General features: G+C 41.5%; 1 protein-coding gene across 14 annotated transcripts in view; it reads left to right on the top strand.

Annotated features, from left to right (window-relative positions):
• Positions 1–16983, top strand: part of AHCYL2 (adenosylhomocysteinase like 2) — a 172082-nt gene that overhangs the window by 109588 nt on the left and 45511 nt on the right. For 3 of the 14 annotated variants that reach the window (XR_014833909.1, XM_005657758.3, XM_085005482.1), the window contains exon 2: positions 11826–11934. Coding sequence is in view for 10 of the 14 variants with exons in the window: in XM_005657758.3 (XP_005657815.2) it covers positions 11826–11934 (109 nt within the window). In the remaining 4 variants the exon portion in view is untranslated. Of the gene's footprint in view, positions 1–370; positions 557–740; positions 823–8440; positions 8530–11822; positions 11935–16983 lie in introns of those variants that run through there. The other 11 variants (XR_014833908.1, XM_003134679.5, XM_085005483.1 and 8 more) reach the window with 7 other exon arrangements.

Here is a 16983-nt window from a genome sequence, read left to right as displayed (position 1 = left end):
GGCATCTGTCTTCTGGCAGCACAGGGAGCCAGCAGAGGGAGTTGTGGTCCCAGAACTTTCTTCAGAGCTAAGTTCTGGTTTTGCTAGAGATCATCCCTGGCGCCATCTGAATCTCCTGTGCAATAAGAATTTAACTTGAGTTATGCCTGAGTGTGGTGCCAGATCCCCGGTGTGAGTAGATGGGGAGCTTCTGCATAACTGTTTAAACTTGAAAGCCATAAGGAACTCTTGATTTCAAGGAAACGCCTGTTTACTCTACAGATCCAAATCGAGCAACTCTGGAGACATGGGTGTGCCTTCTTGACCTCGATCCTTATTGATCTTGGTATCAGCACCTCCGATGACGTGTTCCAAGGGGCGGGAGAAAATTAACAAATGCCTTACACACTGGCAAGGAAAGGGCGCCTGACTATTGTTGCTGCAGAAAATCCCCTTGGGGGAGGTGGGGAGAGAGTGTTCGGGTAGCCGTAAACAGTGAGTGCCCAGTAGGAAGTTGAGTGCCCAGATGCAGAACCTTGCATCGGCTCTGGTTTGAATCAAAAGCAGAAGATTTGAAGTAAGGGCCAGTGAGGGACTTGTCAGGCAGTTGACTAATGATCTTGACTTTAATAGGAAGCCTCTGTGAAAGGAGAGGCCGCTTCTGCTAGATATTGTGAACTTCTGAATCACTAGGTTTGGTTCTGCTTTGGGGCACTCAGAAAACCCTGGCCTTTCCAAACCAGCTTTCCCTTTTGCTTCAGGACATATATTACCCAAGGCTGCACTATGGAGAATTGGGACGGTAAAGAGGGCACCTCAGCTTTTCACGTGCCTGAGTGGATGGTGAGTTTTTTGGTCACTTTGCTTTTCCTTGCGTTTCTTGATAATGAGGCAGCCATTTCTGACAGGTGACAGGGATCACTTGTGAGAAGTCCCTACCAAAACCTGAGCTTGGGAAAACAGTTATTACTCTAATTTTTGATCGGTTCCTATTTCCTGGGTCACCTTTGCTGCTTTCTCTTCTTTTTTTTTCAACCCCTGTTTTTTAATTATGAGCGCGCTGGGAAGGTCTGAGAGCTGCCTGGTCCGTCAGCATATTGCCCGGTTGTCTGCTCTGGGCTGGAGCTTCCCCTCTGCTGCTGGTGCTGTGCATGGATTGTGTTATCCTGTGATTGCTTTGCATTCTGTTTGGAAGCTGATGCTTAGTTTATTCCTCGTGGGGTAAAGAAAAATAATAGTGGGGGGGGGGAACAAAAACAAAAATAGAACTTATAAACATGATGCTCTAACTTTGAAAAGACTTAAGACATTTCTCTCCTATCCGCCCATTTTTCTCCTGCCAGTCAAAACATTTCCCCAAATTTCCTTTGTACGTGTCTTTCTAAAATGCAGGAACTATGTAGCTTTCTTGGTAATATTCTTCAAAATACTTTATTTGCCTGGTAAATATTTTGCTTGTTTGTTTTGGGATTTTTTTGTTTGCTTTGGTTTTGGGGTTTTTTTAAAATATAATTATAATAAGGACTTATTTGTTGATAAGAACTAGCACATAAAACTTTATATTTTATTTTTTTATTTTTTGTCTTTTGTCTTTTTGTCTTTTGTTGTTGTTGTTGTTGTTGTTGTTGCTATTTCTTGGGCCGCTCCCGCGGCATATGGAGGTTCCCAGGCTAGGGGTTGAATTGGAGCTGCAGCCACCGGCCTACACCAGAGCCACAGCAACGCAGGATCCGAGCCGCGTCTGCAACCTACACCACAGCTCACGGCAACGCCGGATCGTTAACCCACTGAGCAAGGGCAGGGACCGAACCCGCAACCTCATGGTTCCTAGTCGGATTCGTTAACCACTGCGCCACGACGGGAACTCCTTTTTTTATTTTATTATTATTTTTTTTTGTCTTTTGTCTTTTTGTCTTTTGTTGTTGTTGTTGTTGTAAAACCTTATATTTTAGATCTAACTTTAAATTTTTATTTGAAAACAGCAACTGTCCTCGTGTTCTTAACTGTCTGCTTTCTTCCAGGTTTAGACTGATTTCTCTTGTTTTGTTGAAATTTTTATTTATTATTATTCAATGAATTTTATTACATTTATGGTGGTACAGCGATCATCACAACCAAATTTTATAGCATTTCCATCCCAAACCCTCAGTGTATCCCCCACCCCCCAACCTGTCTCATTTGGAAACCATAAGTGTTTCAAAGTCTGTGAGTCTAGACTGATTTCTTACATTCTGTATACCAGTTTGTGTGATATATATATATATTTCCTTATTGAAAATTGGTTAGACTAATAACATATTGCAAGTTCTTTTCAGTGTTTATGGAATTATGGACTTAGAGAAATAACCATCGATAATAAGACTGAATATACAGTAGACCTAACAGAAGCCCAACTGATGAGACCACGTTTCAACTCCTGTAACAACTATTGTTTATTATTTTTGTTGGGTTTATTACTTTTGTTCTTGTCCTTAATGTTATTCCAGAACCTTGTGCTCAGTTTTAAAACATTGGATCAAAAGAAATCCTCCCCACCCACAAGTTTATTTTAAATAATGTAATGTTTTAGAATTAATGGAAAGGTTTCAAGTAATAATTCTAGTCGGGTTTTAAGTTTGTTTTTGAATCTCCAGCCACTCACTAATAATAAAGGGGAGTAGGAATTCTGGTTTTCTTAGGTGAGGGTCCACATTAAGATATTAACCTTTGGCAATTCTATAAAGGAATGTTACAGAAGAATTCCACAGAACACTAGTGTGCCAGTTTAGAATGAACGCAGGTTTTATGGTGACCCTTATTCTCATAAAGAATACACGGAAGCACATCCTCTCAAGAGGAGCTTCTACTGGACTTTTACCTACTTACCTTACTTACCTTCCTTTTACTTTCGTGAACAAGGTAACTGTCCTAAAGGACTTAGTGTGACTGTTACTCAAAAGATATTACCTAAGGCTTCCCAGTTTTTAGAAATCGTTCTTTAATAAAGCACAACTCTGCTTTTTTTTTTTTTTTTTTTTTTTTTCAGTGTAGCACCTTTCTTATTTAGTGACTTCCTGGCCCCCCTCACTCAAAAACCAGGAAAATATCTTTCTTTTTTTTTAAGGGCCACACCTGCAGCATATGGAGGCTCTCAGGCTAGGGGTCTGATCGGTCTATACCACAGCTCACAGCAACGCCAGATCCTTAACCCACTGAGTGAGGCCAGGGATTGAACCCAAGTCCTCATGGATACTAGTTGGGTTTGTTACCACTGAGCCACAGCAGGAACTCCAGGAAGATATCTTTAATCAGTAAATTTTTTAAAACAGCAATGAGAAAAAGTAGAGAGGAGCTTGTCTTCAGTAACTCGGTTTCTCATCTGCTCTCCTTCCCCTGCCAAAGATTGAGGCTTTCTTTCAGATACTATGTTAAGTTGTTCATTTCTGACCTGGCCTGGAAGTGCTTCATTAGGCTGCCACCCATATCCACTAAGCCACCAAAGTGAGCCTCGGAGCACCCTCTGGTGTATTTGCCTCTAGATTGCCAGACCTTACCTGTGAGGTCCTTTTCTTCCCCCAAGAGAAAACGCTGGAGCCAGTTACCACATTAGGTGAAATTTTCAATTTAAGAAAGCTTTAACAAACGTCTGACACAGGTTCCAGTTTACATATTAATGTAATGAAATTCCCACTGAGACTATCCCTGCCCCAAAGGAAATATGACGAGGCTCTCAAACCTTCTTTCAGGGGGCAGATTTAGCAGAGAAAGTACATTATAATACCTTCCTCTTTTGGTGAAAAGGAACTCGCATACCCCTCAGAGAATAGTGCTCAAAACCACAGACAGCAGCTGACAGTACTCACATATCTGATTCCCAGCAGAGAAATAAGCCAGAACGACGTTTGAAGAACCCCAGTCTTGAGAATTGACAAGGCAGGGCTTCGAGTTAACATTCCATCAGTCACTGGAAAACTGCTAGAACCTCTGCTCCTCAGCTATTTTCATGTGCTGGGTTTTCTTAGCCCTGTTCATGCAGTTTTACTTCCACAAGGTTGGGAAGCTCATCCATTTAAAGATTGTCCTTATTAATGTTTTTCTTCCCCTGAGAAATCTTTAGTCCCTAGTGGTAGGTGAGAAATACCTCCTCTTATGTGCATGGAGATCAGCAGTAACCTTTTTTTTGGTTTCTACATCTTATTATTTCCTCCTCCCACTCAGCCTTTCTTGGTACTTTTCCGTAGGAAATCTGATTGACTTTCTTGAGTATCCAGCCAGCTGGTTACCCGATTTTCTTTTGGCTAGAAGTAATCCCTTTTATAGGTGAAGAATTTGTTCCAGCAGCTCATTTGGCTTGGAAGGGAGAAATGTCTCTAAGAATGCTTGAGCCATACCTACTTGGAAATGAGACATAAACCTCTAATAGTAGTAGAGGTAGCTTGACTATAACTCTGGGTCAGGATTGACACTTAAAGCTGAGAACCATTTGAGAAACTGATGAAAACTGCGGACCCTCTCTCCAGGAAAACATACCCATGCACAAAAATTTACATTCTATTTTACAGTGTCTAGAAATCCATGGGCTCTCGATGAAGAACTTCTGACCTAAAAAAAAAAAAAAAGTTAATATTTTATACTTGTGTATCATTATGTCATCTCCAAAACCCTCTCACATAATTCTTTTCTTTTTTTGCTTTTTAGGGCTGCACCCGAGGCATATGAAGGTTCCCAGGCTAGGGGTCAAATCTGAGTTACAGCTGCTGGCCTATACAGCAATGCAGGATCTGAGTCATGTCTGCGACCTACACCACAGCTCACGGCAACATCAGATCCCCAACTCACTGATTGAGGGCAGGGATGGAACCCACATCCTCGTGGATACTAGTCCAATTCGTTTCTTCTGAGCCACAATGGGAACTCCTCATTATTTTGTTTTCTTAGCACACATTTGAGATAGACACAGTAGGTATTATTGTTCCTATTTTGCAAATGAGGATTACAGATGTTAAGTACTGGAAATGTTAAGAAATGGAGATACAGAGAGAGAACTCTGATCACCACCCTTTATAATACTGCTTTATGTACTTGAAAAGGAATGAATTTGTTTCTCCCAGCATGCTCCTCTATAGGGCAAACAGATCGTCTATTCTCTCGCTGAGTCCTATTTCTCTTTATGTGTTGACCAGCTGTTCTTAACAGCCTTAAAGTTTGGAAATCACAATTAGACCCAGTTCCCTTCTCCCCTATGTTGGGTATAAAGAAAGGATCACCCCATTCCATTCTCTGATCTTTGAAATAACCTTTTCTTTTCTGCCTGTGAATGTGCCTCCATGGTTGTAACCACAGATAGGATAACATGGTTGGTTAAGGAGAGAGTCTAGAGAGGGCGGTTTTCTTCATACTTGGAGAAGTGTTAGCGCAGTGGTTCTCAAAGTTGTCCTCAGACCTGGAGCATTAGCATCAACGGGAAGCATGTTAGAAATACAAAATCGGAGTTCCTGTCATGGCTCAGCGGAAACCAATCCGACTGGGAACCGGATGAGTTTTTAGGTTCGGTCCCTGGCCTCGCTCAGTGGGTTAAGGATCCGAGGTTGCTGTGAGCTGTGGTGTAGGTCGCAGATACAGCATGGATCTGGCATTGCTGTGGCTGTGGTGTAGACCAGCAGCTGTAGCTCCAATTAGACCCCTTGCCTGGGAACCTCCATATGCTGTGGGTGCAGCCCTAAAAAGCAAAAAAAAAAAAAAAAAAAAAAAAAAAAGGCAAAATCTGGGGCCCCACCCAGTTTACTAAATCAGAAACCCTGGATAGGGGTCCAGCAGTTCATTTTACTGAGCCTACGGGGTGATTTTGATGCAGCTAAAATTTGAGAACTGCCTTGTTAGGTAAACTTGTTAAGTGGGAAGGCTTTTCCAAGAGTATCCTAAAATGTCTTCTGATTGTGTTTTGTATAGATCTGTAGCCCCTCTGCTCAAGCCTAGTGACTTAAGCCATTAGACCAAGGAGTTCCTTTACACCTGAGTGAGGAAAATGAGGAACCAGCTGAAAATGTACTAGGGTAAAGAGACTTGGTTAGGAAGAGCAGAAATTTAGAGACTCATCAAGCAAGCAGAAAAATAATTTTGTGAAATTGTGAATAAGAAATCAAGATTGTCATGGGTGATAGTGAACATCAATATTTGAGTTCAGTTAATTTTCATTTCAATTTTTGATAGTGATATTGAGCAACATTGCCAATTAAAGGGCTGTTAGATTTCAAATTCTTAGATGATTTAGCCATTTTTTAGAATTGTGGGTTTCGGGGGGGGGGGTTGTTTGTTTTTGTCTTTTGAGGGCCGCACTTGAGGCATATGGAAGTTCCCAGACTAGGGGTCTAATTGGAGTTACAGCTGCCAGTCTACACCACAGCCACAGCAATGCAGGATCCGAGCCTCCTCTATGACCTACACCACAGCTCACAACAACACCGGATCCTTAACCCACTGAGTGAGGCCAGGGATTGAACCCATGTCCTCATGAATGCTTGTCAGGTTCATTAACCACTGAGCCACGAAGGGAACTCCTGGAATTGTGGTTTGGTCAGAGCCCCAGGATCATCTGGGATGATGTGATTTCTGAAACCCATTCTGATAATAAAGTAAATTTAAGGAGTAATTTTAAATTAAATAGATTCAAGATAAACTAAGAGCAGTGAGGTAGGCTAGCAGAACCTGGGTTAGGACCAGGGGAGTTTCTGGTCTTCTGTTCCAGAAGGTGTGGTATAGTGGAGAGAGCTTCACCTCTGACCTTTGGCCCACATTCCAGTCCCACTTCCTTGCTGGGAGCCCTCGGGCAAATCATTTGTTCTCTCACAGCTGCACTTTCCTCATTTATCAAATGGGGATAATGATGCCTATTTTTAAAAATTCTTGCACTGATTAACAGAAGTAACATATCCATAGGGCTCTTCATAATAGGCACTTAATAAAGATTAGTTCTCTTCCTCTTATTCTGTTCTTCTAGGGAACTTTTCTCTCAAAATAAAGATTATCCTTAAAAAAGAATCTAGCATTTTATGTTCTTTCTTGTGCTCAATTCAATTTTTGCTACTGTTTTTTTGTTTTTTGGCCACACCTGCCACATGCAGAAGTTCCTGGGCCAGGGATGGAACTCAAGCCACAGTGGTGACAATGCCAGATCTCTAACCATTAGGCCACCAGGGAACTCTTAAGCACTCATTTTTTAAGGAGGAATTCAAATCCCATTTCCACCTCTATTTCTGTAACATACAGTTGAATATAACTTTCCTTTTCACTGGGTCCCATTCAGAAATCAACAAATAAATAATGTGATTCCTTCCCCTTTTTTCTTTCTTTCTTTCTTTTTTTTGCTTTTTTAAGGCCGAATCCATAGCATATGGAAGTTCCCAGGGTAGGGGTTGAACTGGAGCTGCAGCTGCCAGCCTACACCACAGCAATAGCAATGTGGGATCCAAGCCGTGTCTTCTACCTACACCACAGCTCATGGCAATGCCAGATCCTTAACCCAAGGAGCAATGCCAGGGATCAAACTGCATCTTCATGGATGCTGGTCAGGCTCATTTCTGCTGAGCCACAGTGGGAACAACTCCTGCCCTTTCATTTGACTATTTGATATGTAACAAGGTCTTCGTGATTCTAGAGGTTCTGAAAGAATATGAAATTTAAAACCATAGTCACATCTTCCATGAAAAAGATTTTCAAAAAAAGTTTTTTTAAAAAAAGCAAGCAGATCACTCAGCACTAATCTGCAGCAGTCTTAAAATGGGACTAGAAACCAAATGTCAAAACCTATACATAAGATGCACAATTAAGAGTAAAGCAATTACTTTACTGAGAGAATTGATTTCCTTTGTGACAGAGCTGAAACCAGTGTCCCCAGTCTGACTAACCCAAGGACATAGTGTAGGGTAGGAGCTGACTGAGCACTTGGCACCAATTTTTTTTCTTACCATCTTAATAAATTCCCTCATTGTTTTAGTGCCTCTATAGTTAATTTTTTTCTAATGAGACTAGGTTAACTAAAGTCATCTGACATGGAAAAGGCGGAGGTAAGGTTAAAAAGGAACCTAATTAGCAAGTTAATTATAGCAGGCAAAAAAGTGCACCAGTTATATAAATAAGCTATTGTTATGCGCATGCAAGTTGGGCCTTGTCAAGGGACTTGTTAAGGTTTAGAGGTCAAAGGATCCGTGTAATTAGGTGTTTAGAAAAAAAATAATAAAAGCAAAACAGCCACTAGAATTTGGAAAGGCCAAAGAGCCACTAACAGAAGTGCCTTATTAAACTGGGCTCTGCTGCTGGAGGGGTTGTTGGAGCTGCTTCAGGGTTTCCCCCCTCCATCACCACCACCAAAAAAAAAAAAAAAAAAAAGAGAGAGAGAGAGAGAAAGGAAAGCTAGCTCGAACCAGAGCCAACAGAATTGCTGATGAGGAAAGTTTAAAGGCCTAGGCACAAGGGTCCCTGGACTGGAGAGGTGGCAGTAGGGCTGGTAATGTCACTATGCTGAGCAACAAGAAGAAATACATTGTCAGTGGCAACTCTGGGATTAAAGCCCAGGTGAGGCTAAGCTCTTACTTACCAGTCTTGCTCCTGCTATAGCCATTACTGTAAAAGGCCAGCTGCTTTTTCCCTCCTTTCCTGCTTTTGTCCCTTCTTCTGGCGTAAGGTGAGCTGCCGTTCTCCTGAGAGTGTCTTCCCTTCTTTGCCTTGATGCCTGTTGGAATTAGGCAGATCCCTTTGAAACGGATAAGGAAGGTTACCTTAAAGGACTGATTTTCAGATAGGGAGGAAAGTTAGGCCTCGAATCAGTACGACAAGTGGGGTGGGAAGATTACTGTGTTACAAGTAAGAGTGAAGAATGTAACGGCACTTAGCTATTGGAGGGAGGTGGGCATCAGGGATGGGTTGTCAGTAAAAGATAAATATTTATTCCTTGGGAAAATTGTATAACTTATTGTATGTAAGTGGTCAGTCTCTTTCTAATATTCTTCCATCTTGAAAAAAAAAAATTGAGCTCAGTGCCTACCAAGTAAACAAGATTTACCTGGTAAATCCCACAGTAGAAAAAGCCTACATAGCCTAGTCTTTAGTGCCAAAAGATAGCCTAAACTTGACCTGGGCAGGAGGGATTGCTATAAATGGAGACTTTATAGAGAGGAAAGCTCAGTTTAAGAAAACTGGTTTGAGATGATGTTGCAGCTAGATGGCTACAAGGTTTAGTCTTGTTGGGGTAAATGGATGTGTGCCCACCCACCCCAACCCTACAAATCTAGAGAAGTAGAGTGACTGGCCCCCTCTAGTGGTGTGTCGGGGGTGGGGGCGTAGTACCTACCCAAGGTAGTGTTTATCTGTTGTTCTTTAAAAGTAGGCACTGTTACAATTAGTGACTCATTGTGCTCTTTGGAAAGTCAATAACTACTCCTTTTCACAGATAAGCCGATAAAAAAGAATAAAGACGTATCATTGTCTTGAACAAGCCTGTTGGAATGGAAGCCAGAGTTTTGAGCTTGATGGCTGTTCCCCTCCCCATCATCTTGCCCACCTTCTACCCCTTGCCAACTTTTTTTTTTGGCCCTTAAAAATTCTTTTAACTTTAAACTTGGCTTATGGCTACCATATTTACTTAATATTTAATCAAGTACAGAAGGCGAAGCCAGAGTTAAGATTCATTGTTTCAGTGCATGGTTGTATCAGGCGTTTGTGCCAGCAGATATAAGGGTGAATACATAGCTCCTGCCTAGTTTGTACAGGCTGCTGGTAGGTTTGTACAGGATTCAGTGTGATAAGTGCTATGATAGAAGTCCATAGGAGTTCTTGTACATCCCATGTGAGTGCATAGAAAGAACACTTTATCTTTTTGTCTTTTTTTTTTTTTTGCTATTTCTTGGGCCGCTCCCGCGGCATATGGAGGTTCCCAGGCTAGGGGTCCAATCGGAGCTGTAGTCTCTGGCCTACGCCAGAGCCACAGCAACGCGGGATCCGAGCCGCGTCTGCGACCTACACCACAGCTCACAGCAACGCTGGATCCTTAACCCACTGAGCAAGGCCAGGGATCGAACCCGCAACCTCATGGTTCCTAGTCGGATTCGTTAACCACTGCGCCACGACGGGAACTCCCACTTTATCTTTTTGGAATAGATCGCTACTTTAGCAAAATAATTTTGCCATCTTTCACTTTGGGAAAAGCTTCTGATCCAATGATTCTTCCTATTGCTGACAACAAACCCTAAAGTACTACATGGGCTTTATTGTTATAGCTGTGAAATGCTGTGAATTCCCCTCAAAGGCATGCAGAACTAATGTGATTTGGCCCTTGGTTGGTCCCCTTGACTGCACATTCAAATGACTCAGCAGTCACCTCTCACTGAAGGAAATGGACCAGCACTTGCTGCTTTCCCTGTGGTCTGCTGTCTCTGTGTTCTGCCCCTCAGGGAACCATTGTTTTATCATGAAAGGCAGAGTCAGTTGTCAGATCTTTGATCCTTCCTGCCTCCGTGCCAGTAGGATCCAGAATAATCTAAGCAATTATGCAAGCATTCAATTAGGGGAAAAGAAAAAAAAAGCTATTTGTTGAATAATGATATGAATTGTAAAGTATTCTAAAGTATCACTGGAACTTCCAACAATAGGAAAAAGATAAAATTCTAAGAAAGTCGTCATCAGGTATTGTCCAAAATGCAACCTCCAGAATATTGACGTTTACACATATCCTGTCCAGTTATCCATTCCTACATCTGCGATAGTTAATAAATGATCAGTCCCATGGCTTTTAGTATTTTGTGAACTGAACATTAAAAATAATAAATTAATCTTTATTGATTAGTACTGACAAGCTAATTAACACATTTTAGAAAGTATTTAAAAAGCTAGAGTGAGTACCTGCAGGAGTTATAAGAACAGTGAACTTGGAGTTCCCGTCATGACTCAGCAGAAACTAATCTGACCAGCATCCATGAGGATGCAGGTTCAATCCCTGGCCTTGCTCAGTGGGTTAAGGATCCGGTGTTGCTGTGAGCTGTGGTGTGGGTCGCAGATGCAGCTCAGATCCCAAGTTGCTGTGGCTGTGGCGTAGGCCGGCAGCTATAGCTCCGATTCGACCCCTAGCCTGGGAACCTCCGTATGCCGCAGATGTGGCTGTGAAAAAAAATAAAATAAAATAAAGAACAGTGAACTTGTAGGAGTGGGAACTAGGAAAGAGGGTATTGAATCTTCTACTGTGTTTCACAGTCTACACACATCGTTTCATGCAACCCTCTCTAAAACTTTTGAAGTATTTTTATCTTTGTTGTATTTTTGAGAAATGAGAATCAAAAAGCATCTTGATGAATGTCACATAGCTAATGCGTGGCACAGCCAGAATTTGAATGCAGCTCCAGGAAGCTCTGTACGAAGAGAAAGCCTTTTTTCTTTTTTCTTTTTTTCTCCATTACACCATACCATTTACTGAGCATCTTAAAACACCTGAAGGCAGGTCACTTTACCTTACAGTTTCTCATCTTAGACATACGAAGATTGGAATAGATCATCTCAAAGATTCTTTCCAGCTTTAATTTTCAGTGAAACTCTAGAAGGGATTTCGGAATATGACTCAATTTTCTAAACATGTATTTTAACCAGACTATCCCATTCTCTTTTTTATTGCAGAAGATATATAGTTAGAGAGTAGATCAAGGATTTAAATTTGATAGAAACAGAGTAGGTAAAGAATGAAAAATCATTCTCTCCAGAGTCTTAACATTCCCGGTGAGGGTGGGTACAATCAGATCCCCTGTTAGGGAAGGTAAAGCCTTGAACTGCTGTTTCCAAGGGGAGGGTCTCTTCCTTTATGTGACTAGAGTTCTTTTCCTCAGCAGATCCAGTTCGCTGACCAGAAGCAAGAATTCAATAAACGTCCCACCAAAATTGGACGTCGCTCTCTGTCTCGCTCCATTTCTCAGTCATCTACTGACAGCTACAGCTCAGGTGAGTACCAAACTGCTGTGGGCCTCCCTGTGGAGGCCAGTTAGGTGATCACCAGACCCTCCTGTCTATCCAAGGCTGAGTAAGCTCGATCAAGCCTGTGCTTTGGTGTAAACACTTTGATTCTCAGTTGAAATTCAGACCAAAATTCTAGATGGACTTGTTGGATTCCTGTCGGGGATTCAGAGTGGAGCTTAATAGAGCCTCCTCTTCCAATAAAAGCAGAAGGGAGTGATTAAGAAAACTGAGCTCTGATTCTTCAGAGGGTGAGATTATGTTGCTCACTGAGGACCTTCACTGAACAGAATGTGTGAAAACTTGCGTTTTTTTCCATTCTTTGAAAGTAGAAGAGGGGTTCCCCATGCCTCCATCTGATGCCTGGAGAAACAGTGAAACCTTTGTAGCTAGTCAAGTGAGCCCTTAGCCTTCTCTTCTAAGCTAGGACACTCATTGTATTGTTTGTTACCCCCTCCTTTCTTGCAGTGCCATTAATTCCAATATATGAGCCATGGGCCTGCATCATCATTTAATGCCAGATGAATATTGACATGTGGGACCCCTTGTCAGCACTGGCCATTTGTGCAGCAGTGCCCAGCATGTGTCTAATCTAATACGGAGCTATTTTATTTAGCTCTTACATAGGAATATGGTAGGAAGCTGAGTGTTTTTCCTAGTTACCTCTGCACATTATAAAGAGTAATATTCATTAGAAAATTTTTATTGTGACCTGAAATTTTGTTTTTCACACGAATAGGAGAGTAGTGTTAGGTAAATTGAAGAAAACTTACTTGGGAAGCTTTTAGGTGAGGTATATTGTCATTTACACTTTTTATACTTCCCCTGCAATAACTGAATGATATAAAGCAAATAATGTAAAGCCCTGGTGCTTTTCATCTAAAGATACTGAGTTTTGGATCTATCTTATTCTGTGGAAATAACCAGCAGAAAAATAATTTTCAGTAACTGTTGAAAATTCATGAACCAGTTAGTATAACTCTGGAAACTATCATTGTGAAAATATGAATTGTAAAACACTGTGTAACATTTTTGACTCTTGAGTTTGTGCGTGTTATCTAAAGATTGGTACTAAATTCAGGAGTTCCCATCTTGGCTCAGTGGAAATGAATCTGACTGGGAACCATGAGGTTGCGGGTTCGATCCCTGGCCTCGATCAGTGGGTTAAGGATCTGGCTTTGCCATGAGCTGTGGTGTAGCTCACAGATGCGGCTCAGATCTGGCGTTGCTGTGGCTGTGGTGTAGGTTGGCAGCTGTAGCTCCGATTGGACCCCTAGCCTGGGAACCTCCATATGCTATGGGTGTGGCCCTAAAACAAACAAACTAACTAACAAAAAAGAAAAAAAAAAAAGAAAGAAAGAAAAGAAATTGGTACTAAATAATAATAGTACTAAATTTTAACTCCAGCTCGAACTTTTCCCTACGCACTGGATCTATGTTTCCAACTGTGTTCCTGCAGAGAAGACCAATGCCTGCCTTCCCACGAATCCCCATATGCAGGGAGGGTACTTTAAAAATGCCTATTGAACTAGAAGAGTGAGTTAGGTGCCCTTGGTTTCACATAGTACCTGGTATAGCTCATTGATGAGTGATATTGACTGATGTCACCTTGGTAAAGTTGGACCTTTTGGGTTGAACTATGTGTAATTGCCATGTCTATAGTTAAAAAAATATATATATCAACTTTATATATCCATTTAAGGATACCAAGTTCAGGCACATGGAATCAAAACATGCTGGGACATGGAATTGATGAGTTCCAGCCTTACCGCTCTTCAGTCTGTTCTCAGTGCTACAGCTAGCTTCATTCTTTTAAAATAAGTCAGGTCGGGGTTCCCATTGTGGTTTAGCAGTACAAACCCAACTAGTATCCATGAGGATTTGAATTCAATCCCTGGCCTCTCTCAGTGGGTTAAGGATTGATCTGGCATTGCCATGAACTGTGGTGTAGGTTGCAGATGTGGCTCAACAGATGTGGCGTTGCTGTGCCTGTGGTGTAGGCTGGTGGCTACAGCTCCCATTTGACCCCTAGTCTGGGAACCTTCGTATGCTGTGGGTGCAGCCCTTAAAAAAATAATAATAATAAATAAAGTAAGTCAAGTCATATCACTTAGCTCAAAACCCTCCAACGGCTTCCCAGTTTCACTCTAAGGGCTACAGTTCTGACAATGGCCTCCAAGGCCCTAAACCATCCACTCTCACATTCTACTTTGAATCACATTGCTACTTTCCCAAACTTCTCTCCTCCCCAGCTGTTTTTTTCCCTCCAGTGTCCTGTCCTTCTGACTGTTATTTTGAACGTGCCAGGCACTGTCCTGCCTTAAAGCCTGTGCACTTGGTATTTCCTCTGCCTGGAATGCTCAAGGATACCCTCGCTGGCTATCTTACCTCCTTTAGTTCTTAACCGAAGATCACCTCCTCATTGAGGCCATTCCTGGCTACTTTTTTAAAATTGCACAGCAGTCCCCATTGTGGTTCAACAGGTTAAGAACCTGGTGTAGCCTATGTGAAGGTGCAGGTTTGATCCCTGACCTCACTCACTGGGTTAAGGATCTGGCATTGCTACAAGCTGTGTAGGTCACAGATGCTGCAAAGATCCCATGTTGCTGTGGCTGTGGCGTAGGCCAGGAGCTGCAGCTCCACTTCATCCCCTAGCCTAGGAACTTCCATATGCCACAGGTGTGGCCATAAAAAGAAAAAAAAAAAATTGTACAGATATCTTACCCAATTCTCCCTATCAAATATTCCTGCTTTATTTTTCTCTGTAGCACTTATTATCATATAATTTATTGTTTTCTTTCTTCCCTTAATTGAGTATGAGATCCACGAGAGCAAAAATTGTTATCTCTTTTGTGTTGCTCTATTCCCACCACTTGAAACTGGGTTTCACATAAGAGGTGCTCAATAAATAAATATTGGGGAAAGATGTCCAGAGACATTCTTTTTTTTTTTTTTGCTTTTTAGGCATCTGGAAGTTTCCAGGTTAGGGGTCAAATCAGAGCTGTAGCCGCCGGCCTACACCACAGCCGTGCTGGATCTGAGCCACATCTTCGACCTACACCATAGCTCACAGCAATGCCAGACCCCAAACCCACTGGGTGAGGCCAGGGATTGAATCTGAATCCTCATCGATCCTAGTCAGGTTTGTTAACTACTGAGCCACGAAGGGAACTCCCCAGAGACATTCTTACTATACTACTTTACATCCCGTGAAGGAGTATACATCTCTGGTACATTCTCTGTATGTGAACAGCTAGACAAAGGTTTATGACACTTCAAAAAAGGATGCCTTCCTGTAGTTCCCGTCATTGCACTGTGGTTAACGAATCTGACTAGGAACCATAAGATTACAGTTTCGATCCCTGGCCTTGCTCAGTGGGTTAAGGATCCAGTATTTCCGTGAGCTGTGGTGTAGGTCCCAGACATGGCTCAGATCTGGCGTTGCTGTGGCTGTGGTAAAGGCCGGCGGCTACAGCTCCGATTCGACCCCTAGCCTGGGAACCTCCATGTGCCGTGGGAGCAGCCCTAGAAAAGGCAAAAAAAGACAAAAAAAATAAAAATAAAAAAAAAAAAAAGAAAGATACCTTCCTGTCCAAAGTGTTTGTTTTGCTGAAGATACTTAGAGTCTTACTTAGACTGTGGCCAACACTCCCTACTCCTCATACTGAGTTTTGCTAGGCATTTGTTTAGGAACCTCTTGCAGCCTTTTCAGCTGGGTTCCTCGTGTGAATCACAGAACACAGAAAAGGATGGTTCTTCAAAGGACGGCTCATAACTAATACCTTTTAGATTCATAGGAGATGAGTTAATTCACATATTCAATAGAAACTGAAAGGCATTAGGGCTACATTAATCCTTGAAATTATTTTATAAAAAAGTTCTTAAAACTCTTTCTGTAAGCACAAAACCTCATAAAAACAAATGAACAAAGGAGATTTTTCTACAAAGTCAGATCATTCTCAGTGATATATTTCTGAAAAAGCTGTCTTTGCAGTGTGTTCATTGATTAAGGATAAAGAATTAAGGCTAAAGTCCTTTAGTCCATAATTGATTCTTCTAAAACTTGAAGTATTTTCAGATTTTTCCAAGTACCAAAGTTTTGTTTGTTTGTATTTCGGTTGCTCACATAGCTTTTAACATACTTCTAGAGTGTTCCTCATCAATGAAACCTCCTGTACATTGACACACACACAGGTCATTTCTGTTGTTCTGTTTCCAAATGAAAAGATTGGGCCCAAGAGGAATTGCCTGACTTAAAATAGTCTAATAGGACTAATTCAGGCAGGAGTCATCTACTGGCAAGAACCCAGAGTATCACAGCTGCTGGGAGGGAAGGCTTTATCAGGCTTGAGCCATAGAACATACGTACGCATGTTCCATGGGGTAGATTGTAGATTAGTGATTCACCAAGTTATGTTTTGGTTCTGAGATACCTTGAAACAGGGGAACATCCCATAGTAAAGTTATTTTGTACTTTGTATTACTTTTCTACCTAGAATTTGAACCCTTTTTTGTGATTATCTCATTTGTTCATATGATTTTTCTGGTGGGAGTTAGGGGAAAGGGAGAGCATGGGAAAGAGAGGATCTATTATACTCCCTATTTTACAGTTGGATAAATTGAAACTTGGTCACTTAATCAATTACGGGTGAAGCTACAGCTAAGGTCTCAGACCTGTGCTTTAGTAGGTTATTGTCTTGATTATCAGTTATTCAGTTTTAATTAAATTATGAGTTTGGGCTTCAGAGTATGCTGACAATAGCAAACAATTAAGAAACTGTTCAAGCATGTGTATACATGTGTTGAATTTCTCTAGGGAGAATTTTTAATGCTATCTCAACTATGTTCATTAATAAGCTACTTTAAATATATTGGCAGGAATGAGTTGTGAGTTCAAAAAAATAAATGTCAGACTAGTTCAGGAATAATCTTTCCACTGTGTTTGCAAAAATAACATTCTTGGTCTAGGTCTGTTGGCCATTTTGCACATATTAGTACAGGCTAAACAACTGATACTTTTGGTTCTCACCTGATAAC

Source organism: Sus scrofa, chromosome 18 (assembly GCF_054392235.1).
Source record: "Sus scrofa isolate SSC_HxYL_T2T_F1_AM1 chromosome 18, Sscrofa_HxYL_maternal_Yorkshire_Landrace_v2.0, whole genome shotgun sequence".
Classification (NCBI taxonomy): domain Eukaryota; kingdom Metazoa; phylum Chordata; class Mammalia; order Artiodactyla; family Suidae; genus Sus; species Sus scrofa.
The sequence above is the reverse complement of the archived record's forward strand: the minus strand, read 5'-3'. Positions and strand labels throughout refer to the sequence as shown.